The sequence below is a fragment of the Galeopterus variegatus genome, unplaced genomic scaffold (genome assembly GCF_000696425.1).
Source record: "Galeopterus variegatus unplaced genomic scaffold, G_variegatus-3.0.2 Scaffold3139, whole genome shotgun sequence".
Classification (NCBI taxonomy): domain Eukaryota; kingdom Metazoa; phylum Chordata; class Mammalia; order Dermoptera; family Cynocephalidae; genus Galeopterus; species Galeopterus variegatus.
Window position 1 is genome coordinate 1 of NW_007729250.1, and position 25708 is coordinate 25708.

General features: G+C 41.5%; 1 protein-coding gene across 1 annotated transcript in view; it reads right to left on the minus strand.

Moving 5' to 3' along the window:
* Positions 1-4525: 4525 nt before the first annotated feature.
* The window catches only part of WDR59 (WD repeat domain 59), a gene marked incomplete at its 3' end in the record, with an annotated part of 34185 nt that continues 13002 nt past the window's right edge, over positions 4526-25708 (minus strand). The window contains exons 2-8 of the mRNA XM_008584078.1: positions 22616-22665; positions 18077-18212; positions 13332-13417; positions 11835-11915; positions 9532-9569; positions 5939-6027; positions 4526-4642 (exon numbers count right to left, since the gene is read on the minus strand). Coding sequence (XP_008582300.1) covers positions 4526-4642; positions 5939-6027; positions 9532-9569; positions 11835-11915; positions 13332-13417; positions 18077-18212; positions 22616-22665 — 597 coding nt within the window. The remainder of the gene's footprint in view (positions 4643-5938; positions 6028-9531; positions 9570-11834; positions 11916-13331; positions 13418-18076; positions 18213-22615; positions 22666-25708) is intronic.

Below are 25708 nucleotides of genomic sequence, written 5' to 3' on the forward strand. Positions count from 1 at the left end.
CAAAAAAAAAAAAAAAGACAAAAAAAAAAAAGAATAAAAGACAAATTTGAAGGTTTACAGTAAGTTGTAGGTCTGATGAGAAGTGAGCTATATTTGCTCTGCTTTGTAATATCAGCAAATAATAAGTATGACAGGAGCAATAAAAAATATTATGTGTTGGGCCGGCCCGGTGGCGCACTTGGTAGAGTGTGGCACTTGGGAGCGCGGCAGTGCTCCCGCCAAGGGTTCGGATCCCATACAGAGACCAGTCTGCTCACTGGTTGAGCGCGGTCCAGGCGCAACACCGAGGGTTGCGATCCCGTTGCCGGTCGCGGTACGGGCGCGACACCGAGGGTTGCGATCCTGATACCGGTCATGAAAAAAGACAAAACAGAAAAAAAAAAACAACCTGGAAAAAAATATGTTTGAACTAAACTTCATATAGTCGCACAAATTCTAAATGTGTCAAAGACTCAAGTTTGTTTAAATTATAAAGCCATAACAAAATGATTTATATACCTCTACACACAAACATACATTTGTATGTCTGTATTTTTGAAATAAAAATGGAGTACTCTGCACACTACTCTGCATACTCTCTGGAAGAATAAACACGCTATTGATAACAGTAGCTGCTTCTGGGGACGAATACTACTGGCCCATGAAAAAGACTGTAGATTTTTTTGCCTTTTAAAATTTTGTCCCATTTACTTATGTCACAAATTAGAAAAGAATAAGTAAATTCTTAAGGAAGAAAAAAAAATTCAAGCTAAATGAATTTTGAGGAAATATAGGTTATGGGCTGAATTATGTCTCCCCAAAATTTACATTGAAGTCCTAATCCCCACTACCTCAGAATATGATTGCATTTGGAGATAGTCTTTAAAGAGGTAATTAAGTTAAAATGAGGTCATTAGGTTGGGTCCTAATCCAATATGACTGGTGCCTTTATAAGAAGAGGAGATGAGGACACAGACACATACAGAGGGAAGACCATGATAAGACACAGGGAGAAGACGGCCACCTACAAACTAAAACCAGAGGCCTCAGAAGAAACCAACGCAGGCGACACCTTCGTTTCAGCCTTCTAGCCTCCAGAACTGTGAGAAAATTAATTTGTCTTGTTTAAGCCACTCAGTCTGTGGTACTCTGGCAGCCCTAGCAAACTAATGTTTATGTGTGTGTGTACATACACACATATACACATGCATGCACACACATATATGTATGTCTATGTATTTATTTACATATATACAGAATACATGCAGTAACAAAAAATTGAAAGCCAAGTTTAATTAGATTTTCTGGCTCTTCTCTGCAGCATAATTGGAAATGAACATTTTTTTTTTTAACCAAAAGATTTGTATTAATCCACTTGGATACTAGAGTTCTTTACTTTTTAAATAAGACTCAGTGTATTGTAATGGCACTTTTTTCTTACATAAATGCTGAGTTATAAATGTTAATTATCCTCCGTTACCTGGACAAAACAGATCGAGGAATTATATGACAGCCTCTTCAAGTCTTTCACAAAATTAATTGGTAATCTCATTGTATTTCTTATGGAAAATACTTGTATTAATTATCTTTAAAATTCTTAATGGAGTAACATTAACATCCATTTTCACTTCTTTTACTAATTCCAAAGTGGGAAGCAACAACTAAATGCCGACGCTCAAGCACCCCGATATCTGAGGACTGCACCTCCAAATCTCAGAATCCTTAGTCGGCAGTAGCGGAGGTTTCCTAGTGCTGACAACACCAAGCCAAGCGTTAAGATCCCCTTACCGGTCATCTTTTAAAAAAAAGACTATAATCATTTTTTATCATTAGACCCTTATGATTTATGCTTATATCTTGTTCCTTCTGACAATTCTTTTTTTGCCAAATTCAGGGCCCATGTTCAAAATAATAAAATTGTTAAGATGTCTTTTCCATCTAAACTGCTTTTCAGTTCCTCAGATGGCCACAGGGTAAACTGTAATTTCCCCCCTCAACTTATAAGAGGAAGGATACTAGAAATAATTAGGTATGCCTGGTGTTCTTCAGATTTTTAATTGGCTCAGTAATAAATGCTGCCCTGTTATCAAGTTCACAATATATGAAAAACTAACAAAATTGAAATTCAACCTCCTTAGGTTAATTATGTACAGTGTCCCTTGGTATCTGTGGGGAACTTTGCTTTTCTCCTACCCTTGCCAAAGGGCCCCTGCTACAAGCTATAGATAAGAAAGGAAATCTTCTGAAGAAATACCAGAAGAGTCTCAATCAAGAATCAGGTTCTCCTGACTGTTGACATCACAGGGAACAGACTCGGGGAACAAGCTTCTGAGTGAGGCTGACCTGTCTCATGGCCAGACACACACCTGTCAAAATGTACCAACGAACTGTGTCTGGATTTCCAGGACTCTCTTAGACTAGAAGGCAGCAATACTGTGAAAGAGACTGCTTAACCCATGACCAGAAAAAAAAAAAAAAAAAAACAATTAATTACCTAAAATGACATGAACTAATTTAATTGTGACTAATGTTCTGTTTTTCTTCTTGATCTATCTCTTACCCTCAATTCAACTATTTTATAGTTAAACAATTTACAAACTGAAGTGAAACACTCATTCAGTGGTACTTTGTTCCAGCTGACCCCTTAGAATTCAGGAAATAAAAATATAATAAAAACTATTACTACAAATTACAAGTTAATGAACTGTCAGGTAAACAAGAATAATGATTATGCGGAAAAATGACATGTTGATCTTTACCTACAAATTACTACAAGAATGACTGAATATTATGCAAGGGGCTTTTACTAAATTGTTTCACTTTTTATTTTTATTTATTTATTTATTTTATTTTTATTATTATTATTATTTTTGTCTTTTTTTTGTGACCGGTAAGGGGATCGCAACCCTTGGCGTCACCCACACCGCGCTCAGCCAGTGAGCACACTGGCCATCCCTATATAGGATCCGAACCCGCGGCGGGAACGCCGCTGCGCACCCAAGCGCCGCACTCTCCTGAGTGTGCCACAAGGCCGGCCCTTGTTTCACTTTTTATGATCATATTTACATACATTGAATAAAGATCATCTTCCATCCTTTTAGGATATAGTGGAATAAATCAAATACCATGCCAAAAATTTCACTTCATCAGTAAGCTAAGGCTACTAGTAAGAAACAGGGACTGTAATTTAAATGTGGAAATGATGCCTATAAAGTCCTCCCAGGAAACTGGTTGTTACCTGCTCTATTATCTATCGAATCACAGCCTCACAGGTGGTAAAGATGTCACTGAATTTCAACACACTTGGGCATCTCAAAGAAAGGGCAAAGTTGAATTGGATGGTTTCTGGTTCCTGAACTTGGGAGTCAAGCTGATCAGGGAATGGGGACAAAAACCCAAATACAACATGAACAAACAAACAAAAAAGCCACTGCTAGCACCTAAAAGTAAAGTATAACCCCAGAGGACTTACAAAGCTCAAGACAGAAGTTAACTTTTAGGCCTTAGTGTCTGACTCTAGTTCTGCTAAGCATACCAAAAAGATGCCGTATGTGCCCATGTAAATATAATACACGTTAAATTAATGATGCTGAATGACAAACTACTAAACCAACTTCTGTGGTCAAATCCCTGTCCTTAGGGACAGAGACATGACTGCAAGGAGGAAATGTGGAGCAAAGATGACTTTGCCTTGCCATCATTTTGATTCAGGATGCGTATCACATGCCGTAGTCAGAGAGGGAAAACAAGAAATGCTGCAGTCAGAGATAAACCAAGAGTAACAGGGTCACTGAAACACATAAAACCTTGAGCATTTCCTATAAGTTTAGAGAATCCCTAGTAAAAACAACTCTGGGGCCGACCCTGTGGCTCACTCGGGAGAGTGCGGTGCTGGGAGAGCTGAGGCTGCGGGTTCGGATCCTATATGGGGATGGCCAGTGCACTCACTGGCTGAGCGCAGTGTGGGCGACACCAAGACAAGGGTTACGATACCCTTACCGGTCACAAAAAGAAAAAAAAGAAAAGAAAAGAAAATGTTTACTAAAAGCAACTCTGTTTCTGGCTTTTGCAATGCTGATATCTGAAATGCTGTAACTTTTGCAGAAATAATCATCATATGAGAAAATTGACATTTCTCCACTATGAACAAACTAATTGTAAACTCAGTAACCTTGGTAACAATTTTGTGGGCTTTTCTCTATTACTTATATTTCTGTTATGTATACCTGATTTCCTTGCAACCTCTGCAAGTAAACTTCTTTTCCTTTCTAAATGCTTTTGCCCCTGACCTTTTTTCTCAAAGGGAAAGAAGAAAACCTTCTGAACCAATGTTAAAAGCCATATCAGACAGGTTCTACAACATCACTCCTGCTGGTCAGTGGTAAAAACAACCACGTTTACTTGCCCAGCTTCCCAAGAAGCACATAGTATGGGAGACACACATACTATGCTAACATACTGTAGCTTTTCTCCCAAAGAAAAAAGCACACATCCCTGATGCCTCCCAAACACAGCTCCTCCAACTGCCCTGGTGGGTGCCACTTACCTTGACAGAGTTGTCTTGACTGGAGGTAGCAAGAATGTGCTCACTGTCTGGGTGCCAGTCCAGGCCATGGATTTTGGAGAGATGGGCTGCTAGATATTCCACTGCTGTACTGGGTTTCTGCAACAGACCGGCACTGAGTTTGTAAGTGTAGAAAGAACAAGCTCTCACTACCTTGTATCCTTCATTAAAGTCATGCATCAGGCTGGAGCAGGAAGAAATTAGGCCCATTTACAAAGTATGTGAAGAAGAGCTGGATGACTTTTGGTGGTGTTTTGTTTGGCTTAAACAAAACAAAGCAGAGTTTCTGAAGGATCGAGACAGTACGTGGTAGTATTTTGTATGCCCACTCAGCACCCAGCAGACTATTACATGGTTGACACTCAATGTCCTCCCCACAAAGGCTGAGGATCTCTAGCCTGAGGCTTCACAAAGCACGAAGCAGTATTTACACCTCAGGCATTACAACCCAACTGCCTGGCAGTAAGATGCGGGGGAGGCCCTTTCCCTGAATCAACATTCTCACTGATGCCAACATACCAAACTTCCAAGAGACTTCCCATTACTGCCACAGCCTATGACCTGGTACCTTTTCATGCCTAATGCTACATTAGCTGCTGCAGTGAGAATATATGATCAATCTACAAGCTATTTTGAGGCTGATGGACTGTCTACACTTCTGGGGGGGTATTTGAGCATAATGGGTCGCCTAATGCTACATTAGCTGCTGCAGTGAGAATATATGATCAATCTGCAAGCTATTTTGAGGCTGATGGACTGTCTACACTTCTGGGGGGGTATTTGAGCATAATGGGTACTCTGCCTCAGTGCTCTGTACCAGAAATATTCAGGATGGTATGTACCCTAGAACAATCAGTTTTCACTTTGCAAATAGGGGCATGGATAAGAAGTCTGCTGAGTATTCTGGAATAGTGTCTGGTCCCTAAGATAGTATCTGGTGACCTCAGAGATAAACTCCCTATTATTATCTTTATTTTAAAGATAAGAAAACCACAGCTTAGAGAAGTTACAGGGACTTACCTAATGTCAAAATTAGGAGTCAGCAAAATGGGGCCCTAATTTAGGTCAGGCCAAGTTCATTTTCTTTTCTTTTCTTTTTTGTGGCTGGCTAGTACAGGGATTGAACCCTGAACCTTGGTGATATCGGCATCATGCTCTAACCAACTGCGCTAACTGGCCAGCCCGGAATTCATTTTCTTCACCACTGATCATAATGCCTCACTTCCCTACCTTCCATCAACGTCAATCAGATTAAGAAGTAAATGTCGTCTGGTACTTTGAGCTTAAAAAGGCAATTTACCATGCTGTACATGGTCCCCCAGACTCATAACATCCTCTTCACACCCTCTGGAAGGGACCAAAGACCAACTGAGGGGGAAAAAAGAGATTACTCACCCGCTTATCCCATATCCGTACATCACCATCATGGCTGGTGGCAAGGCAGTTAGCATTTTTTTTATTCCATTTGACCTGGGAGGCACCCGCTGCAAAGAAAAATCAGGGAAGAAAGCTGCAGCCCTCAACACTTTTGGAAACATACTGAAGCATCTCCAGGGGAGATGGATAATGAGTTCTGGTTGAATAAGCACAGAACCCTTCAAGCTTCTATGATTGTACCAACTCCACCATTACAGATAAAATGAAGCCCCCCAAAATGAATGAATAAACACATGGGAACAGAATCACAGTCACCTACTTGAGCAAATAATCTCAGGGAAAAAATCTACAGGTTCTTCTGAGCAGAATCAGCAGGAAAATGCAGTTTCTTACAGAGCAGTAGTTGAGCATGGCACTGCTGGCTGGTAATTGACTCGTGACACAACCTGGCCTTTCATCACCCCAATGACACCAGCTTGTGCTCCTACTGAGAAGAACCTCAGCTCTCATGCCAGCTCCTTCCACTTTTTGTTGTTTTTGAGGAACAATCTTGGAAAAACAGTCTTGAACAGAAGCTCAGCTGAAGAATAAGCCCCAGTGTTGACAATTCTGCTCTCAGGGCTTATGTGCTCCCCTCCTGATTCTCATCTCCCCATCAGCAGAGTAGACATGGCCATTGGCACAGTGCTGAGTCAGGGAAAGAGAACACCCATGGCACTGGACGAACTCAGTCTTTTTCCCTCTCTCCTAGTACAGAGAGGCAACAATAGTGACGAAAGAACTACATAAGACAGGAAGCATAAAGTGAGATGCCAGAAAAGCACTGAGACACGGAAAACCGGGACATAGTGGCACTTCTAACAGACTCAAAAAAAATCAAGCTAATCAAGTTAAACTAGAACCAAACTGAGGGCTCTCCCTCCTGCTTCATCTTGTCCTTGCTCACACAACACATGATATTGCACATTGACAAATTTCCCTTTGGCTGGGTGTTTATCACCAGGAAACCCATAGTAGATCCAGGGCTTTGGAGAGCAATGTGATCCAAGAAGTCCAGAGAGTGAGACAGAGCAAGGGCTCAGAATCTAACAGGAAATAGAGAGTGAAGGCTCAGGACCTGTCCTTGCCCAAGGATATGTTGTGCTGGTTTGGGTGAAGCTGTTTGTTCCTCTTATTTTTTCTTGACACATAGGACATCTTAAGTCATGTAAGAACAAATGTTGGAGATCACTGAAGATGAAGCAAAGTAACATATTACTTGAGATACTCAGTTTCTCTGCAAGAAAAGGTATCAGCTAGAGGAGAAAGTAAGTAAGAAGTGCTTGCTCTCTCTCTTGACAGAGTTACTTGAAGAGTTCTAAGAAAATATATTTTTCTCAGTGAGGGGCCCATCAGAACACAAAGGCTCCCAAACGACTCTGAGAACCCCCTAATCAAACCTGCTTTACTGGGATAGCAACACCTGGGACAACTGGAAGTCCCAGGCTGTTAAGAGCTCTCTGACAGAGAACACTCAGGAGCACACACAGACATGCTGTTACTGACTTCCTATCCCAGAGGGCATAAACAATGTGCTCTCTGATGGACAGAGACCGCAGACTCTTGGGAGCAGGCAGCATCCACGGCAGCACCTCTTAGGGAATATTAGACATCGACATAAAGGTTCACAAGTTTATAAAGGTCTATAAGCCTCTCATTAGCCACTTTTCTACTAGGGTAGCTTTGCCACCACTGAGAACCCTCACTGAGGTGCAAAAAGGAAAGAAGTCTCTTACTTCTATTTTTGACAAGGACCTACAGCAGAAAAGAAAGCAATTAGAATGAGTGGGCTGAAAACAAGAACCGTCTTTCTTTTGGGGGTTCCTCTAAAACCAATTTAACTTAGAAACCTTTAAGTGTAAGTAACAATGCCAGGGGAATGTGATTTAGGCATGTGTTTTTTTATTCAGCTACATGTCCTCTACAGCCATGTCTATGAGCCAGACTATGTCTCAGATCACAGGTGTTTGATTCCTACAGCCACACAACCACCATTTATTAAGCATCTCCTTGGGTCAGGCACAAATGTCTGTAATGCACAAATGTAAACACAGGTCTACAGCACCGAAAAAGACAGACATGGTCCCTAACCTCACAGATCATAAAATCCAGCTGCTTAATACAATCATGCTTAAATGCCTTTAAATAATGAAGCATAGGGGGGCAGACGAAAAAAGAATCATCATGTAATCCTTTTGCAACAAACACCAAATATGTATTCAGATGTACCAAGATGATAGAAAGGAATAGGATTTAAGATACAGATAAAACATGTTTTTATCAAGGATGCCAAAATACTAATGACTGGGCTTGATCACTGTAAGTTATACCAGTTTTATACCCATGTTCTACTCTCAGGAAGTGGTGAAAATACTCCCTAATAGCCCTAGTTGAGAATTCCAAAAATAGTCTATTCCAACTAAGCAATTAAAACAGCTAGATCAGAAAGTAATTTTAAAAACTCAGTTCATCCACATTAAATGACACTGTGGGAATACAATCAGCATAATATAGGTTGTGGAGAAACCACAGAACAAACCACCTGGTTTCTTCAATAGATAAACTGCAGGAAAACAAAACAAACAAATACAGGTCTGGCTGGTTAGCTCAGCTGGTTAGAGCTCAGTGTTACACCACCAAGGTTAAGGGTTCAAACCCCCATACCCGGTCAGCTGCAAAAAAAGAAAAAGAAAAAGAAAGGAAACAAACCCAAAAATGAGAGGGAGAATATATCTACAGTCTAAAAAAGATGTGAAACATATCAATCACTTCTAAGTATGGACTTTATTTGGATTCTGACTCAATTTGTAAAAAGAAAAAAAAGAGACTATTAGGGAAATCTGAAAATACTGCTTAGATGTCTGATGATATTAAAGAGCTATTGTTCATATTTTTAGGTATGTTAATGGTATTATGGTTACTTCTTTTTAGGGATTTTTCTTTTGTAAAAATACATACAAAAATATTTGTTGAAGAAATTATATGATACTTGGGTTTTGCTTCAAAATAATCACAAGGAGGGCCAGCTCATGGCTCACTCGGGAGAGTGTGGTGCTGATAACACCAAGGCCATGGGTTTGGATCCTATATAGGGATGGCTGGTTCGCTCACTGGCTGAGCGTGGTGCTGACAACACCAAGTCAAGGGTTAAGATCCCCTTGCTGGTCCTCTGTAAAAAAAAAAAAAGAAATCACAAGGGGGATGAGAGTGGGAGGTGGAATGTTGGGTGGAGTTAAAGATGAAATAAGATAGGCCATATGATGACTACTGTTATAGCTGACGGTAAACGCAAGGCAGTTCACTTTCTTCTCTCTATTTCTATATACATTTGAAGATTTCCACAATAAAACATCTACAAACAAACCGACTTGGCTCCTGTCCTTGAATTCTGAAATAGGTTTCGGATCCATATTCTGGCTTCTGAGAACAACCTAAAGCAAGCTCCTTGCAATGTGGGACTTATACCTGCACCCAGCCATGGTGGAGCACAAGGCATGGGTGGTCAGAGTGTGAGAAGGAATGGAAGAGGAAGGAAAGGGAAGAAGACAAGCCCAGGAGAAGCGTACACTCACCTACAGCAGATAGTGCCACAGTAGGTTTCCTTGTGTCTCTGAAATATAAAAATCAGAAATCAAATGCCAATTCAAATGCCACCATCTGCCTGGTGCTTTTCACCCTCTGCACACATTTCGTCACTTTCCTCTCAGAGGGAGCTTGGAGTTAGGCATGCTGTAAGGCCTTAAAAAGAACAAGTGTAAAGAGAGACCTGTTTCCCTCAAGGCAGATGAACTTTATCAGCCACTTCAATTGAGGCTGAGCCTGAATTTCAAATCATACAGTCATAGCCATAGAAAACATATTACAGGGTGCAGAATGGCCTGGGTAACCCTGATGCAGAGGGAGAGAATCCCCTCCTGATGCCATTGCTCCTAGTAACAACAAGGTGACGGTCGTGGAAGTACACTCTGCAAGAACATTCCCAACAGCATTTCAAAGGTAGATTAAAATATTCTAGATGTTCACAATAGCCACGAGGTGGAAGCAATAGATGAATGGATAAACAAAATGTGGTATGTCCAAAGAATGGAATATTATTCGGCCTTAAAAAAGAAGGAAATTCTGATGTATGTCACAAGAAAGAACCTTGAGGACATTCCGCTAAGTGAAATAAGCCAGTCACAAAATGATAAGTACTTCATGATTCTACTTATAGGAGGTAGTTAGAGTGGTCAAATTCATAGAAACAAGGTAGAAGGGTGGTTGCTGGGGGAAGGAGGAATGGGGAGTAATTGTTTAATGGTTAGAGTTTCAATTATGCAAGACAAGTTCTAGAGATGTGCTGCACAACAATGTAAATATACTTACTACTGAACTGTACACTTAAAAATGGTTAAGATGGTAAATTTCATGTTATGTGTTGTTTACCACGATTTAAAAAAAAAAAAAAAACACTACTCTGGATACAAGGGGAGACTCTTGGAGAGAGAGGCTCCACAGTTCACTACAAAGTCAGAAGAGCAACTTCTCCACCAAACTGCAAAATGAGGCAGCACCTCGGGCTGAAGAGGCCAGACAAGGCAAATCTGTGGCTCAACTTACTGTTTAGAAAACCTGAGGAGGGCTAGCTGGTTAGCTCAGTTGGTTAGATCATGGTGCTGATAGCACCAAGGTCCAGGGTTCACTCGCTGAGCCAGACAGCCATCAAAAAGAAAGAAAATCTGAGGAGGAATTGTCAGTTCAGTGTCTTTAAGTCACGAAAATACTTGTTTTGTGTAAAAGAGGGATAATCTAATCTTGCCCCATAGCCCCCTGGGTATTTGTTCCCTCTGCCATTCCCCTGGATTTTGTGCTTGTCCCCCCTCTGTCATTGCCTTTAGTCCATTCAGCTCTAACGTGCTTATCTGTATGTAATGCTGGGTCATGTCAGCCGCACATCCTTACCTGCCTAAGAGACCATCTTTCCCTGATCTGTCTGGTCTGTTCCACCTCAATACCTGGCTTGTCTTCTGCCTATAGTACCAATCAGTAATGTAAAACATCACAAAGCCACTGCCATGAGGGAAACAGAATAGCCTGGTGAGGGGAGCTGGTGTCCAGCCTGGGGGACTCTACAGATGTCACCTCTACCTACATGGCAAAAGGCACTTTGTCCTGCAAAGGGAGATACTGAAGAACTTATGATGATCCAGGGTTATGAAGTGCCTGAGCTGAGTGCTCCTTTACTGTCTACTCCATGTAGTATAACCCTGTGAGATGGGTATTAGCCCTCTTTTACAGGTGGGGAATTGAAGACTCACAAAGAGCAAGTAAAGAGAGCAGCAGATGTGTCTCCTAGCACTGCCTGCTGTAGCAGACGTGTGTCTGTGCCCTGTCAAAATACCTCTCACCATCACTTCCCAATTCAGGAAACTCTGGATCGATTTGTGAATGCCAGCACCTGTGTTTCCTCGCCAAAGGGATTCCCCTGGCTGCTAAGGCCTGCTGCGTAATCCTTTGAGACAAGCCTGAAGTGCCACGGAATTAAGAGCAACTGGGGGCAGCCTTCACTAATGACTGACAGTTGAGCACTCAGTGGGATACCTCTGAGGAGGGAGTTTTACACTAGCACCCAGCACTCCCCAATAAGATTAAGCTCTACCTGTTCACAGGGGTACCCAGTGGATAATGCTCCCTCTACTTGAGGACTTCCCAACCCTGCCTTTCTTCTCCAGCCCCCTACCAGTGTTTTTTTCACCTCCTAAATAGTGTATTTGAACTCAAACCCTTGTCTCAGGCTCTGCATGTAAGGGAAACCAAACTAACACACTTGATCTCTAAAAATAAAGGTCCCAAATTGTCCCACAACCAAGTGGATCTGCCTGTTAATTGTTCTTACTTGATATCCCAAATGTAGATGTAGGTGTCCACAGAGCTGGTAACCAGGAAATCTGGCTCGAACACTGCCCAGTCTAAGTCACTAGGACATAAGAAACAGAATAAAGAAAAGAAAAAAGTTCAGAATCTAGTTCCAAAGCACTAGCAAATCTAGTCTCCAGTGACTTCAGAAAATCATTGTTAATGGGCTTCTTAACATGGTTTAGTTGAGAATCTCCAAAGTTCTTTGAGAATGAATGAGTTACCTGAGCTCAGGAGGAAACTTTCAGGTTCTTCTCTATAGTCACCAACTATACTATCGCCTGCTCCCAAAAAAGAAATGGAGCATTTCAACTTAAAATACACACACACACAGTCTCTCTTTCTCTCTTAATAAACAAAAGAAAACACACAAAGTAATCTTTGAGTTATCATTTTCTAAATCAGACTCCACCACAGGTACCTTGGATAAACCCAACATCTCTGAAGCAACAGCGAGGTGACAAGCTGCCATGTAACTTTCAAGGAGGGCTGGCAGGCTTCTGGTCCTCCTTACCAGTACCCTCACTCCTAGAAAGGCAGTTACTCTACAGAACACTTTGCACAGACCCAGATGTCTAACCTTTCCCATCGCTTCAAGGTCAGCTTCCCCCACCCACCACCCCCATACTCCCTGCTGCTACTCCCCAGAAAAAGTTTTCTCAAACCAGAAACAGCGACCCTGGGAAAGAATGGATCCAGGAACACTCCGGAAGCCAAGTGGAAGGCCCCGAATGTGAGGCACCATGCATTTGGGTAATGAACCGTGCAGCAGGAGTCCTGTGTGGTGACCACAGCTGCCAGAGAAGAGCAGAGGGCTGCTCTCTGACGTCTCCACACGTCTCAGGCACTGCTGATTGTGAATGGGGGACTGTGGCGCATAACCTTCGTCTCCCTCCTGAGGTAAAAATCAGGTCTAGGGCCGGCCTGTGGCTCACTCGGTAGAGTGCGGTGCTGATAGCACCAAGGCCGCGGGTTCGGATCCCATATAGGGATGGCTGGTTTGCTCACTGGCTGAGCGTGGGGCTGACAGCACCCAGCCCAGGGGTGAGATCCCCTTACCGATCATCTTTTAAAAAAAAAAAAAAAAAAAAAAAATCAGGTCTAATCCTTTCCTCTGGACTAGGCTGTATCTGTCTAAGTGTCTTCTGGGACTGGAGTCAACAGCTACACAAATGATGCTTCCCAAACACTGGCTGTCCTTCCCCGTGCTCTTCACCATCACTTCAGTGAACACTAATGACCTGTCAGCCACCCAGGGCCAAGGCAACCCAGAGAGTAAAGCCCTGAGAAAAGGACATCTTCATTTTGCTCCCCAAAGGACTGTGTCAAAGCGAAACAAGCCAAAAGGGCTGGCCGATTAGCTCAGTTGGTTAGAGCATCGTGCTAACACCAAGGTCAAAGGTTCAGATCCCTGCACTGGCCAGCCACAAAAAAAAAAAAAAACAGAGGCCTAGAGCTATGGATGGCTGGTGCCTACCTGATCACACGGGTATGGCCTTGCAGGGTTGTGCCAACTTCCCCACTCCCGTCTTTCCACTTATAAAGGTCAACGCGTTGGTTACTCTGAAAAGGAATAAGGCAGCGGGTAGCATAATATGTACATCAGAACCTATGCTCTCACCCCAGTCTGCTTAAGGAGGAGAAGAGGAAGCCAACATCCATGGCGGGGGTCCTACAGGTTGAACTTTTTAAAAAGCCATCAGAAATAAGCATAATTAACATTTGCTTGGCCGGCCCGGTGGTGCACTGCTACAGTGCACCACTTGGCAGCGTGGTGGTGCTCCCGCCGAGGGTTCGGATCCCACATACAGACCGGCCGCTCACTGGCTGAGCGATGTGCGGGCGCAACACCGAGGGTTGCGTAATAACTTCGTATAGCATACATTATACGAAGTTATACGATCATTCTACTGAATGATTGAAAAAAAAAAAAAACATTTGCTTGAGCTCAACTCAGCTTGGTACTATTAAAAGGAACTCATCTTGAACAGTCAGAGCTGAACTGAAGCCACAGACACACTACTGCATATGCACTTTATGCGCTATGGAGCCATCCCCCAAACACTAGAGGAACTTTGACCCCCTCCAAAAGTCACACACTTATCTCTCCAGCTGCTGTCACATTAGATGTTTTCAGCTTGCCCTTCCCAAATGCCCAAAGTCCATCTACCATACCTTAAAATTACTGACACATGAGAAAGAAAAAAATAACACCACCGAAAGGGTGTCCTAGAAGGCAAAATTATGCAAGACTCCTTGAAATACGCCTACATCAAATTTCTCAAAAGGGTAAGCAGAAAGAGTCAGGGAAAATGGATGAGAAGAAATCACAACTACAATAGGAAAAAGGAAAAAAAACCCACAAAACTTCCATCAAATACATTTCACTTAAAGAAACAACAAAACAGCAAAGGCTCCCTAAGTATCATGAGTTTATGAAACATACTGAAAGTCAATAAAGTTTACTAATGGACTGACAACAATGGCAGACCATTTAATAATTTATGAATTCATATATATAATTGACTGAGTTTCATTCTAGCTCACACACAGATGTATAAAGCACTGATATTTTTATTCTGAAACGCCAGTTTTCAAATCTAAATAAGTAAGGTTCTTGTAAAAAGGTTAGGATAGGATTCAAAATAGTTTCCAAAGGGAACAGGAATGAAAAGAAGTCCCCTCATCTTATAATAATATTCTCTACCATTTCCAGAGGGTCTGCTAGTGCCAGTATACTAGGCACCTTAATGAATCTGACCTCTGATCTTTCCCACCACACTGCATAGTGGGTGTTATCACTCACATTATAGAAGAGGCAACTGAGGCTCAGAAAGTTAAGTGACTTGCTTAAGGTAAAAGAGCGAATGTTAAAACCAGGACTTGGACTTTGCCTAACTATAAAGCTGTTTCTCAAAAGGTTCCCTTCCAACCAAGAACAACAGAAGGAAAAAAACAGATAAATTGAACTTCATCAGTATTAAAACTTCTGTGCATCAGCCATTATCAAGAAAGTGAAAAGACAACAAACAGAACTGCAGAAAATATTTACAAACCATATACCTAATAAAGGTCTAGCATCCAGAATATATTTAAAAAACTCTGATAACTCAACAGCAAAAATACAAACCACCCAATTCAAAAAAGGGCAAAATCGTGGGGAGGGGAATGGGGGAAAAAAATAAAGGCAAAGGACTTGAATAGACATTTCTCCAAAAAAGATACATAAATGGCCAATAGGTTCATGGAAAAATGCTCAACATCATTAATTATAAGGGAAATGTAAATTAATAACATATAATAACGTATCACTTCATACCCACTAGGAGGCTATAATTAAAAAAAAGAAAAATAGAAAATAAATATTGGCAAGGATGTCGAAAAACTGGAAACCTTGTGCATTGCTGATGGGAATATAAATGGTTTAGCTGCTGTGGAAAACAGTTGGGTGGTTCCCTCAAAAGGATGAACATAGAATTACCATCTGACCCTGCAATTCCACTCCTAGGTGTACACCCCAAAGAACTGAAAACAAGTACGATGGTATGTCAAAAAACAAGTACGATGGTATGTCAAAAAACAAGTACGATGGTATGTCAAAAACTTCGCAGGAGGGCTGGCCCACGGCTTACTTGGGAGAGTGTGGTGCTGATAACAGCAAGGCCAAGGGTCCCGATCCCTATATAGGAATGGCCGGTTAGCTCACTTGGGAGAGCGTGGTGCTGACAACAACAAGTCAGATTAAGATCCCCTTACTGGTCATCTTTAAAAAAAAAAAAAGAGGGCCGAGCCCGTGGCGCACTCGGGAGAGTGCAGTGCTGGGGGCGCAGCAGCACTCCCGCCGCGGGTTCGGATCCTATATAGGGATGACCGGTGCGCTCACTGGCTGAGCGTGGTACAGCCGGTCTCAAAAAGGACAAAAAAAAAAAGAAAAAGTTCACGGGAAAATGTAATTAAAAGATAATATGGGGCCGACCCTGTGGCTCACTCGGGAGAGTGCAGCACTGGGAGTGCCAAGGCTATGGGTTCGGATCCTATATAGCGATGGCCGGTGCGCTCACTGGCTGAGTGTGGTGCGGGTGACACCAAGCCAAGGGTTACGATCCCCTTACCAGTCACAAAAAAAAAAAAAGATAATATGAATCCTTCCATGAACTTTTTGAAGACCCCTCACACATCCACATGCATGTTCATATTAGCACTATTCACAATAGCCAGCCAAAATGTCCATTGATGGATGGATAAACAAATTATGGTACATCATACGAGAACAGTATTCAGTCATAAAATGGAATGAAGTTCTGATATCTGCTACAATGTCAATGAACTCCAAAACATTATTCAAAGTAAAAGAAGTCAGACATAAAAGGTCACTGATTGTATGATTCCATTTTTATGAAATATGCAGGACAGATAAATCCACAGAAACAGAAAAAGTGTACTTGTGGTTGCCAGGGGCTAAGGGTGAGGGGAATGGAGAGAAACTGCTTAATGGGTAAGGGGTTTCACTCTGGAGTGATGGAAATATTTTGGAAACAAACAGAGGTGGTGATTACACAACATTGTGAATATAGTAAAGGACACTAAATTGTTCACTTTAAAATGATTGTCAAAAAACAAACAAAAAAGGCTGTCTTCCTTACCACTCCTGAACAAATGCAGTGTTAATCCACTTGCATCAAGTTCTGAGGAGTCAAACTAAATCAGTGGTTCCCAATCTAGGGCTATTTTGCTTCCCAGGGGAAACCTGACATGTCTAGAGACATCTTTGGTTGTCACAGTGAGGGGGAGAGGGGTGCTACTGAGATCTAGTAGGTAAGGGCCAGGGATGCTGCTAAAAATCCTACAATGCACGGGACAGAACTCACTAAGAAGAAGTATCTAGCCTAACATGTCAAGTGCCAAGGTGGAGAAATTCTGGACTAAACGACCAGGAGTTGAGGGTGAGAGGAAAGCAAAAGAGCCCAGAGGTGTAAGCTGACAAGAAGAGCATTCTTCTAACACCCATGAAAGAGACTGAGAATGAAAAATCAGTGACTTACTTGCCCCTTCTCTTTCAGAATAGTCCCAAAAAGCAGTTCAAACCCAGATATGGTTAAAGTCAGATTCTGGTTTTCTTTTGTTTCGTTTTGTTTTTTGGCAACTGGCCAGTATGGGGATCGAAACCCTTGACTTTGGTGTTGTAACACTGCACTCTAACCAACTGAGCTAACCGGCCAGTCCAGATTCTGTTTTGGAAATGACCAGGGAGAGCAGCTTTTTGTCCCTTCTCAAACTGACAATGCTGCTCTTATTTCTTTGCTTATGTGCTTTCCTGATTTTAGACAGAGGTGTAAAATGGTCCCACCCCCAGTTAACAAGAAGGACTTCTTTAAATATTCTCCTTCCAGCCCAATGCAAAAGGGGCAAAATGTTTAGACCTCCATTGTTCTAGGAGAATAGAATAATGATATGGAATCTGGAGAAAGATGCCAGAGATGATCTAGTCCAGAATCTTTCTGGGTCATGAATCCCTGAGAAAACCTAAGAAGGGCTCACTAGTTAGCTCACTAGGTTACAGCATGATGCTGATAATACCAAGGTCAAGGATTCGGATCCCCTTATCTGCCAGACACCAAAAAAAAAAAAAAAAAAAAAAAAAAAAAAAAAAAAAAAAGAAAAGAAATAAAACTTATGCATGTTGCTCCTGGAAAAACTCACACATAAACAGGCACATAAAATTTGAGATGGTTAGCCAATCTAATGAATCCCAATCAAGAAGGAATTCCTTCCTTTGAGTAGAAGGGTGTAGGGAGTCTCCTGAGCCCTCTGAAAGTCATAAAACCAACCTTAGACCAGTTCCCCAGGTACCCTCTTTAGAATGTCTTTCAAAGTCATCTGCCATTTGGCCACTGGCTAGTTACACTGCTGCTAATGAAAATGCATTCTCACCACACACAGAAATGAGGCATCTACCTGTTTCCTTTTCAAAATCTAGGTTCCCCCCTGGAAAAAAAAATCTGGATTCGGTCCCTAGAAATACAGGGCCTGATATCAATGGGACCATCAAACATTCCCACATATATTTAATGTGCAATTTGCCTCTGTCTTTCTTTCAGAACTATGCAAACCTCTTTTCCAACTGAGCAATGAGAATTGTATTCTCTTCACACAGGATGTAGACCTGCCAGCTCCAGACAACACATTTAATAGTATTCTTCTATATTCCTTAAATGAGCTCACCGAAGCTGCAAAATAGTGCGCAAAGCTGTCATGAGGATTCCACTGCACGGCTCCAATGTCCCATTTGCTCTGGCGAGAGATTTTACGGTGACCTTCAAAAGGGGCATCTAGATTGACGATGTACAGGAATCTGCGGCTAGGAGAACAACATCAACATTATAACAATGTAACAATATGGAAGCATTAGCACTGAGATAGAAGAGCAGTTTTGGAATTGCATATGATTTGCAAGCAGTGCTCCCCCAAAACCTAGATATACATGATTTTACCTCCTCTGAAATGCATACAAGTGACAAGAGTAACTCAAGCTGGCTGACAGGCGAAAGGGAGCAGTCTTCCTGTGACAGTCTACCTCCAGAGACGGTCTTCCGTACTGCCTCCATCCACGACAGTCTGACGTCTTCCCCTAGAATCAGCTCCAACCTGCCCTCTACTGGCCCTTCTCAAACCCCAGGTAGGATTAATCACTGCCTCCACAGTACTCTCAGTGCATGGTTTGCATTTGGACTGCAGCATTTATCTCTGTAGCGGGGCTACCAATGTTAAGGCCCTCGTCCTAATTCAACTGAGTGTTTAGAGTGTGGACCACCTCTTGAATATCTTTGTATACCCCATATCACTAGGCAGAGCTCTGTCCTCAAGGAATGAGTGTTAAATTAAATACATCACTTCTCACTGAGCCAAAATCCTGTAAAAAATCTCAAATTCCCTTCCAAGTTGACTACCTGGTGAAGAAAACTAAATCTGTCAGGAGGGAAAATAATAACCAAAAAAAAAAAAAAAAAAAGGAATAACATATTAAGTGCCAATAATGTCCAAGGTCCCAATCAATATAAAGGATCTGAAAACAGGAATGTCCTGTGTTCACCTATTTTCCTTTTATTTTAAGTAAAAAATCCTTGGTATGTGAATCAACATCTCTGCAACCATGTGCTATTGATTCTTCACTAGAGACCTCTCCAAACCCCTGGATATCAATGAGAATAGGGAGGTTCAAAACTGAAAAAAAGATTAATAGTCCCTTCTCAGAAGAGCTAGGAAATGGCACGTAAAACTCTAGGTGATAGCGAATTTCTAAGAAGGGATTGTTAAGGAAGAAGAAGAAAAGCATAGGGAAGACACAATTTCACAAAATTTCTGGGACTCCTAAGAAAGTTACTGAAAACAAAGATCTAGAACCTCTGGCCTCCTCCAAAGGAATCACCTGATCCTGTGGTGGGCAGACTGGCATCTTCCCATCAAAAAGAAAAATAGTACAGAGTACATGACAAAGATCTATACATATAGGGTATGTATCAGTAGGGCCATTCAGAGACAGTACAGAGTAAATGTAGAATAGCAGAAAGTGGGCACTTTTGGATGCCTGATGGAACATATGTGTTTATCTTCATTCCACTGAGAAGCCCCACTAAAATAAGAGTTAAAAAAAAAAAAGACAGAAACCCACAAAGACAAGGAAAATGAGAGAGGAACTGAAAAGCAGATGGATAAGTGGTAATTGATCTACAGTAAAGAAAGCTAAATAAAGCACCAGTGCATAGAGAGCAGAATCAGAAGCTGATTCACACTGCAGGGCCTGGCACCAGAAGCTTTGGTCTCAAGGCAAGGGTAAGGGGCAGGGCTGGAAAACAAAAGGCAAAACAAAACAAGTAGAATTGTCTGAAAGAGCACTACAGAGACTGGCTTACATGTACCCCCCACAGCCAGGTGACCACCTCTCTTTCACCCCAAGTGGAGAGTGGGTGCTGTTATTCCCTAGAGAAGCCTGGGCCTGGGACAAGAAGTATGGCAAAAGGGAAATGTGAGGTACGGTACCCAAAACAGGGGCCTGCAGTGAAATGTGAGGTGCTAGCCTCTTCCTCTATTCAGCACTCATGACAACTGCTGCCTTTTATTCTTTAGACAGAGATAGGAGGATTCTTCTCAGGAGAAAATTATCCACGAAAAAAAAAGTAAGCAAACACAAAACAACATAACCCTGGAGATCACGGCATTTGGGCATCCTCTAACAAAAGGGCCTGGTTCCCACCTGATCTCCCTATAGAGAACCCCACCACCTGCCAATGTAAATGGAGATTCCAATCATTCTTTAATAACAGAGTCAAGGATCTCGGTCACTGGAGGAAACCTGAAAGAGACCAAGCCAATCAAAAGAAAACAAAAGGAACTAAAAGGAAATAGGGATAATGAAAAGGTAAGAAAAAACTTTGGAATCAATATTCTCGGAGTAGTAAGAGAAGACAATCTAAAGAACAGAGCAAGAAAAAATTCTTGAAATTAAAATAATACTAGAAATTTCCCAAAATCTGATAGAAGGATTGTAAATTAAAGTTGAAGAAAACACCCAGACTGCAAAATAAAAAGACAAAAAGACCAGAAGAGAATCCATACAGGATATCCAACACTGACTTTCATCCAGAGAGAAAGAGGAGAAAAAAGGAGGGGAAAAAATTATCGAAGACATAATACAAGAAAATTTCTCCAAACTAAAAGACAGATTTCCAGACTGAAAGGGTCTTCCAAGGTGCCAAATAAAAAATATTCTACATCTTAATCCGAATAATGATTACATGAGTGTATATGTTTCTAAACTTATTTTAGCTATTCACTTAAAGTTTATGCACTCTCTATACTTTATTACACAAACTTTAAAATTCAATACAAGAAAATGAAGTGGAGAGCTTCAAGATCATGTTGAATAATAATATGGATGTGTGTGTGTATATATAAATATATATATCTAGGAAAACTTGCATCATTCCCAGTTACACAATTCTATTTCCTCCTAGAACACCTAATCCACGCCAGTAAATGCTGAGAAAACTAACATTTGAGCCATAGTTACTCAAAGGCACCTTAGAGTATTTTATAGGTCATTTATATGGCTCCATGATGCCACATGTATGTTATGCCTCTATTTGTTTAGATAAAACAATAATGTAAAAAAAGGAGGGGGCCTCTGAGTGCCCAGCACAATGAATGAAAAAAGACACACACCAAAGCAATTGTGGTGGAAATTTCACTAACACTGGAAATAAAGGTAGGATTTTAAAACTCCCAAAGAAATAAATAGGTCATGTACAAAGTCCAGAATCAGAATAGCATAGGAGCTCTCAACAATAACTCTAAGAAAAAGAACCCCAAATACAGATTTGACCAACGATTGTTATGTAACTACATTGGAAGAAGAAGGAAGGTCAGAAAGGTGTGTAAGGACCCACGGAGCAAAGTAAAAGTACAAAATCCTCATCTTCCATTGTAAGAAGTGAATTTATAATGCCTAAGATGGATAAATCAAGACATAGCAGTATATGCATACTATTTAGAAAAATAAAGGCAATCCAAAAGATACAGTTAAAAGAGTTTAAAGTAGGTACTTCTGTACTAGAGATGTAATAAATAAATAAAGTACGTACTTCTGTAGAGTGGGACGGGGGTGGTGGGAAGTGAGGTAGGAGACTGCTGTTTTACAGTATAAGCCTTATGATGCTACTGACTTTTTATACTATGTATAGGTACTTTCTTGATTAAAAAAAAATGCTGGTTAGATCCAAGATCAAGGATTCGGATCCCTATACAGGCTAGTCACCGAAACAAACAAACAAAATAAAATAAAATAAAAAGTGAGTAGGAGGGCCGGCCCGGTGGCGCACTGGAAAGTGCACTGCTTGGGAGTGCGGCGGCGCTCCCGCCGAGGGTTCGGATCCCATGTGGAGACCGGTTCCCGCTCACTGGCTGAGCGCGGTGCGGGCACAACACCGAGGGTTGCGATCCCGTTGCCGGTCCCCGGTACGGGTGCGACACCGAGGGTTGAGATCCCGTTACCGGTCAGTAAAAAAAGACAGAAAGGAAAAAAAAAAAAAAAAAAAGTGAGTAGGAAATTGATAATGTTCCATACCAAAAACCATTGAATCACACACTTTAAATGGGTGAATTACATGGCATGTTAATTATATCTCAATAAAGCTGTTTTTTAAAAATTGAGTACGGTGCTAGAGGCAGGAAAGAAACATACCAATATTTCCTTATCTATGCACCCAGTGTAACACAAGGAAATGGTATTAATAATTGTCTCTGCCCTAACAGGTAAGCAATAAATTCCTTTAAAATTTTAGTGACCAGTAATTTGGTCTTGAAGGAGGTCAGAGGTAGAGGGAAACTTATTTTCATTGTTATCCTTTTGAACTATTTTAATGTTTGCCATGTGCATGTGGTTTTCTTTAAAGTAAATTAAAATATTTCAAAATAAAATAATGAAGCTAAAAGGAAAAAATAATACAGCCTGCAGCCATAAAATAAAAAAAGAAAATAGTTTTATTGATTTGTAAATGGGTTCATAAACAAGTAAGTTTACGAAGACAGAGGGGATGCTGATAACACCAAGGTCAAGAGTTCGGATCCCTATAACAGCCAGCTGCCAAAAAAAAACTATGATCATAACCCTTAAATAGAAGAACATTTTGCAATTTCCCAGAAACCTCCCAATTTGCAATTTGTTCCCCAGAAACAGCGGCAGACAAACCCTGGAAGCTCACTTACCCAGAAAGCACTGCATGCTGTCCCAGACAGTCCACAGACATTGCAGTTGCCTATGAGAGAGAACATAGATTCAGTCCTGCCAGCAAACACAGCAGGCTGGAGAAGATGGAGGCCCTTTAATTCTCCCTCTTCCCCTCTCCCAGGCAGTCCCCAGCTAGCAAGTATCATTGGATCTCTGCAGTGGACACTTTTACTCCCTTGTCATTCCCACCCAAATCTCACATTCACTCTGACAATAGGGCAGTTGCTGTTACTCCCCACACCAAGTTGGCACATTCTAGATTGAGCAGACAGAAGTCCTGGAGCTCTTGAGGAGTCTATTTAGCTCAAAGCAGACAGCTCTGCAAATAATCTCTATAAGTCACCATGCACAAAGAGCCTCTTTGAACTGGAACCTAACCTGGGACATCCTCCCCCACCACACACACACATACACATAACACAAACCAAAGGTCATGGACTTCTCCTCAAGCCATATGGCAGTTGGCAATATTCAAACATCATCCCCGCTGAATCCAAGGTCATATTCTTGTTACTGAGATGCCCAGTTTACATGCAATCTGAAAATTCTAGCACGTTTTTCTGGTTTCCATTTCTCAGATCTCCCAATTATCAGGAAGCACCACCATTTCAGGACCCAAGTCTAATTCCCAAAAGACTGCATGGACTCAAATGAATGTGCATTCAGGCTGAAGCACAAGGCTGATTTTAATCCTGGCAGTTACAGCCCTAAATTCTCTTATGTGGACAAATTCAAATCCTGCTGCATTCTCATGGCATTATCATGAAACAATTTGTGCCATTCTTTGGTTATTCAATGTTCTAAGTTCTCTCTAAGAGAGTATCAAAAGAGAATCCATTTTGCACTTTCTGCCACGATCACAAATCACAACTGGTAAACAGAAATTCTCTCCCTCACCCTCACTGGCCTATTTAATCAGTTTCTCACACTTGTCTACCCTCAAGAAAACTGTCATTAGTAAAACTGGGGAGAAGCCAGAGTATTCTCCCCAGAGGCTGAAAAGTGATTAATATGCATCCTTTGTTGCACTAGAGTAGTGAGCAGAGAAAAGCCTGGCTGGAAATGCATACAGTGAAATGAGACGCTATTTCCAGAACTCTCCTGTGCAATTTATAGATTGGTAGCATGAAAGAGGGCAAAATGGTTTCTCCAGCAAGGGGCAATATAATCTTTCCAGAGCGTATGTAGTATGCTGAATCCTGACATGGCCCCCATGATTCTGGGCCCTGGGTACATACATACCTTCTCCCTGCCATTCAACACTAATCTGGATACTGCTGTGAAGGAATTTTATAGATGTAATTAAGGTCTCAAATCAGTTGACCTTGAGATAGAGACCTGAAACAACTGAAATGTCCATCGGTGAATGAACGGATAAACAAAATGTGCCACAGACATACAATGGAATATTACTCAGCCTTAAAAAGGAAGGAAATTCTGACACTGACTACAACATGGATGAACCTTGAAAACATTAAGCTAAGTGACATATGCCAGACACAAAAGGACAAATATTGTATGACTCCACCTAAAACAGGCAAATTCAAAGAAACAGAAAGTAACATAAAGGTTGCCAGGGGGAGTGGAGAATGGGGAGTTATGGTTTAATGGATACAGAGCTTCTATTTGGGATGATGAAAAATTAGATGCTGGGGGGATTGGGAGACCTAATCTCATCAGTCCTCTAAGTCTAGATCTAGAGGGCAAAGACAGAGGAAGTCAGAGATTAAAAGGGTGGGGATTCAACATGAAGAAGATTGTCCATTGCTGGCTGTGAAGGTGGAGGGGACAAACGGTAAGGACCTGAGAGTGGCATTTAGCAGCTGAGAGCAACCCCTAAATAACAACCAGCAAGAAAACAGGAACCTCAGGTCTACAACCCTTAGAAACTGAATTTTGTCAACAACCTGAACCTTGGAAGTAGATTCTTTCCAAGTGAAGCCTCAGATGAGAACATAGCTGCCTGATACCTTGATTTCATCCTGTGAGACCACTTAACAAAGAAATCAGCCATGCAGTGCCTGGACTTCTGACCTACAGAACTGTGAGCTAATAAGTGGGAATTGTTTTAAGCTGCTAAATTTGTGGTATATAGTAATAGAATAAGCATGATCTGGCAATACTCCAAAAGGGTCACACCCTTTGACTCAGTAATTCCACCTCCATAATCTATCCAAAATACGGCAAAAGTTTTATGCACAGAGTTGCTTATTTCATGTTGTCTATAAGTAAATAATACATATCCATACAATGGAATATTCTGGAAGCATTAAAAAATGACATGAAGGGTGGCCAGTTAGTTCAGTTGGTTAGAGCATGGTGTTATAACGCCAAGACCAAGGGTTCAGAGCCCCCATACCAGCCAGCCAACAACAAGAAATGAAAAATGCATTGGTTAAAACTACAAATAGAATATCAAAACTCACCATATCAGGGCAAGTTATTTTTAAAAAGAAAAACCACCATCACAACAACAGCTAAGTCATTTTCCCACACCTACCCGAGAAAAAAAGAGGCTACCACTGTGTTTTGTTTCGTTTTTTAATGACTGTGTTATAGGAGCACATTAAGAAGGGTTATGCTAAGCTGCCCCAAAGAGGGAATAGAGAGGGAAAGCACTTGGAGCAGAGGAAGTAAAAACAACCCGACCAGAGAACAAGTTGACGCTTTCTGGGGTGCAGGAGTCTACACCCAAGGCCTCACCACCCTCTGCACACCAGATGGGAAATGGCTGGAAGATGCTAAGTCTAGACATCAGGGGGTTAAGAACCATGGGACTTGGAATTCTTGTATGACCCCACTGCAAGAGAAGAAAGGAACTCTGCAATGACTAATACAGAATTTCCTACCAGCCTGCAGGAAGGAGCTTGCTGTGGATTAAAGACAGGTTAGAGAAGTAAAGGAAAGTGCTATTTTATACCCTACTACGAACTAAAACTTACATTGACCATCTATAAATACATTCCTAAGAAAAACACTTAAGTGGGTTGGCTGGTTTGCTCACTTGGTTACAGCATGGTGCTGATAACACCAAGGTCAAGGGTTTAGATCCCCTTACTGGCCAGCTGCCA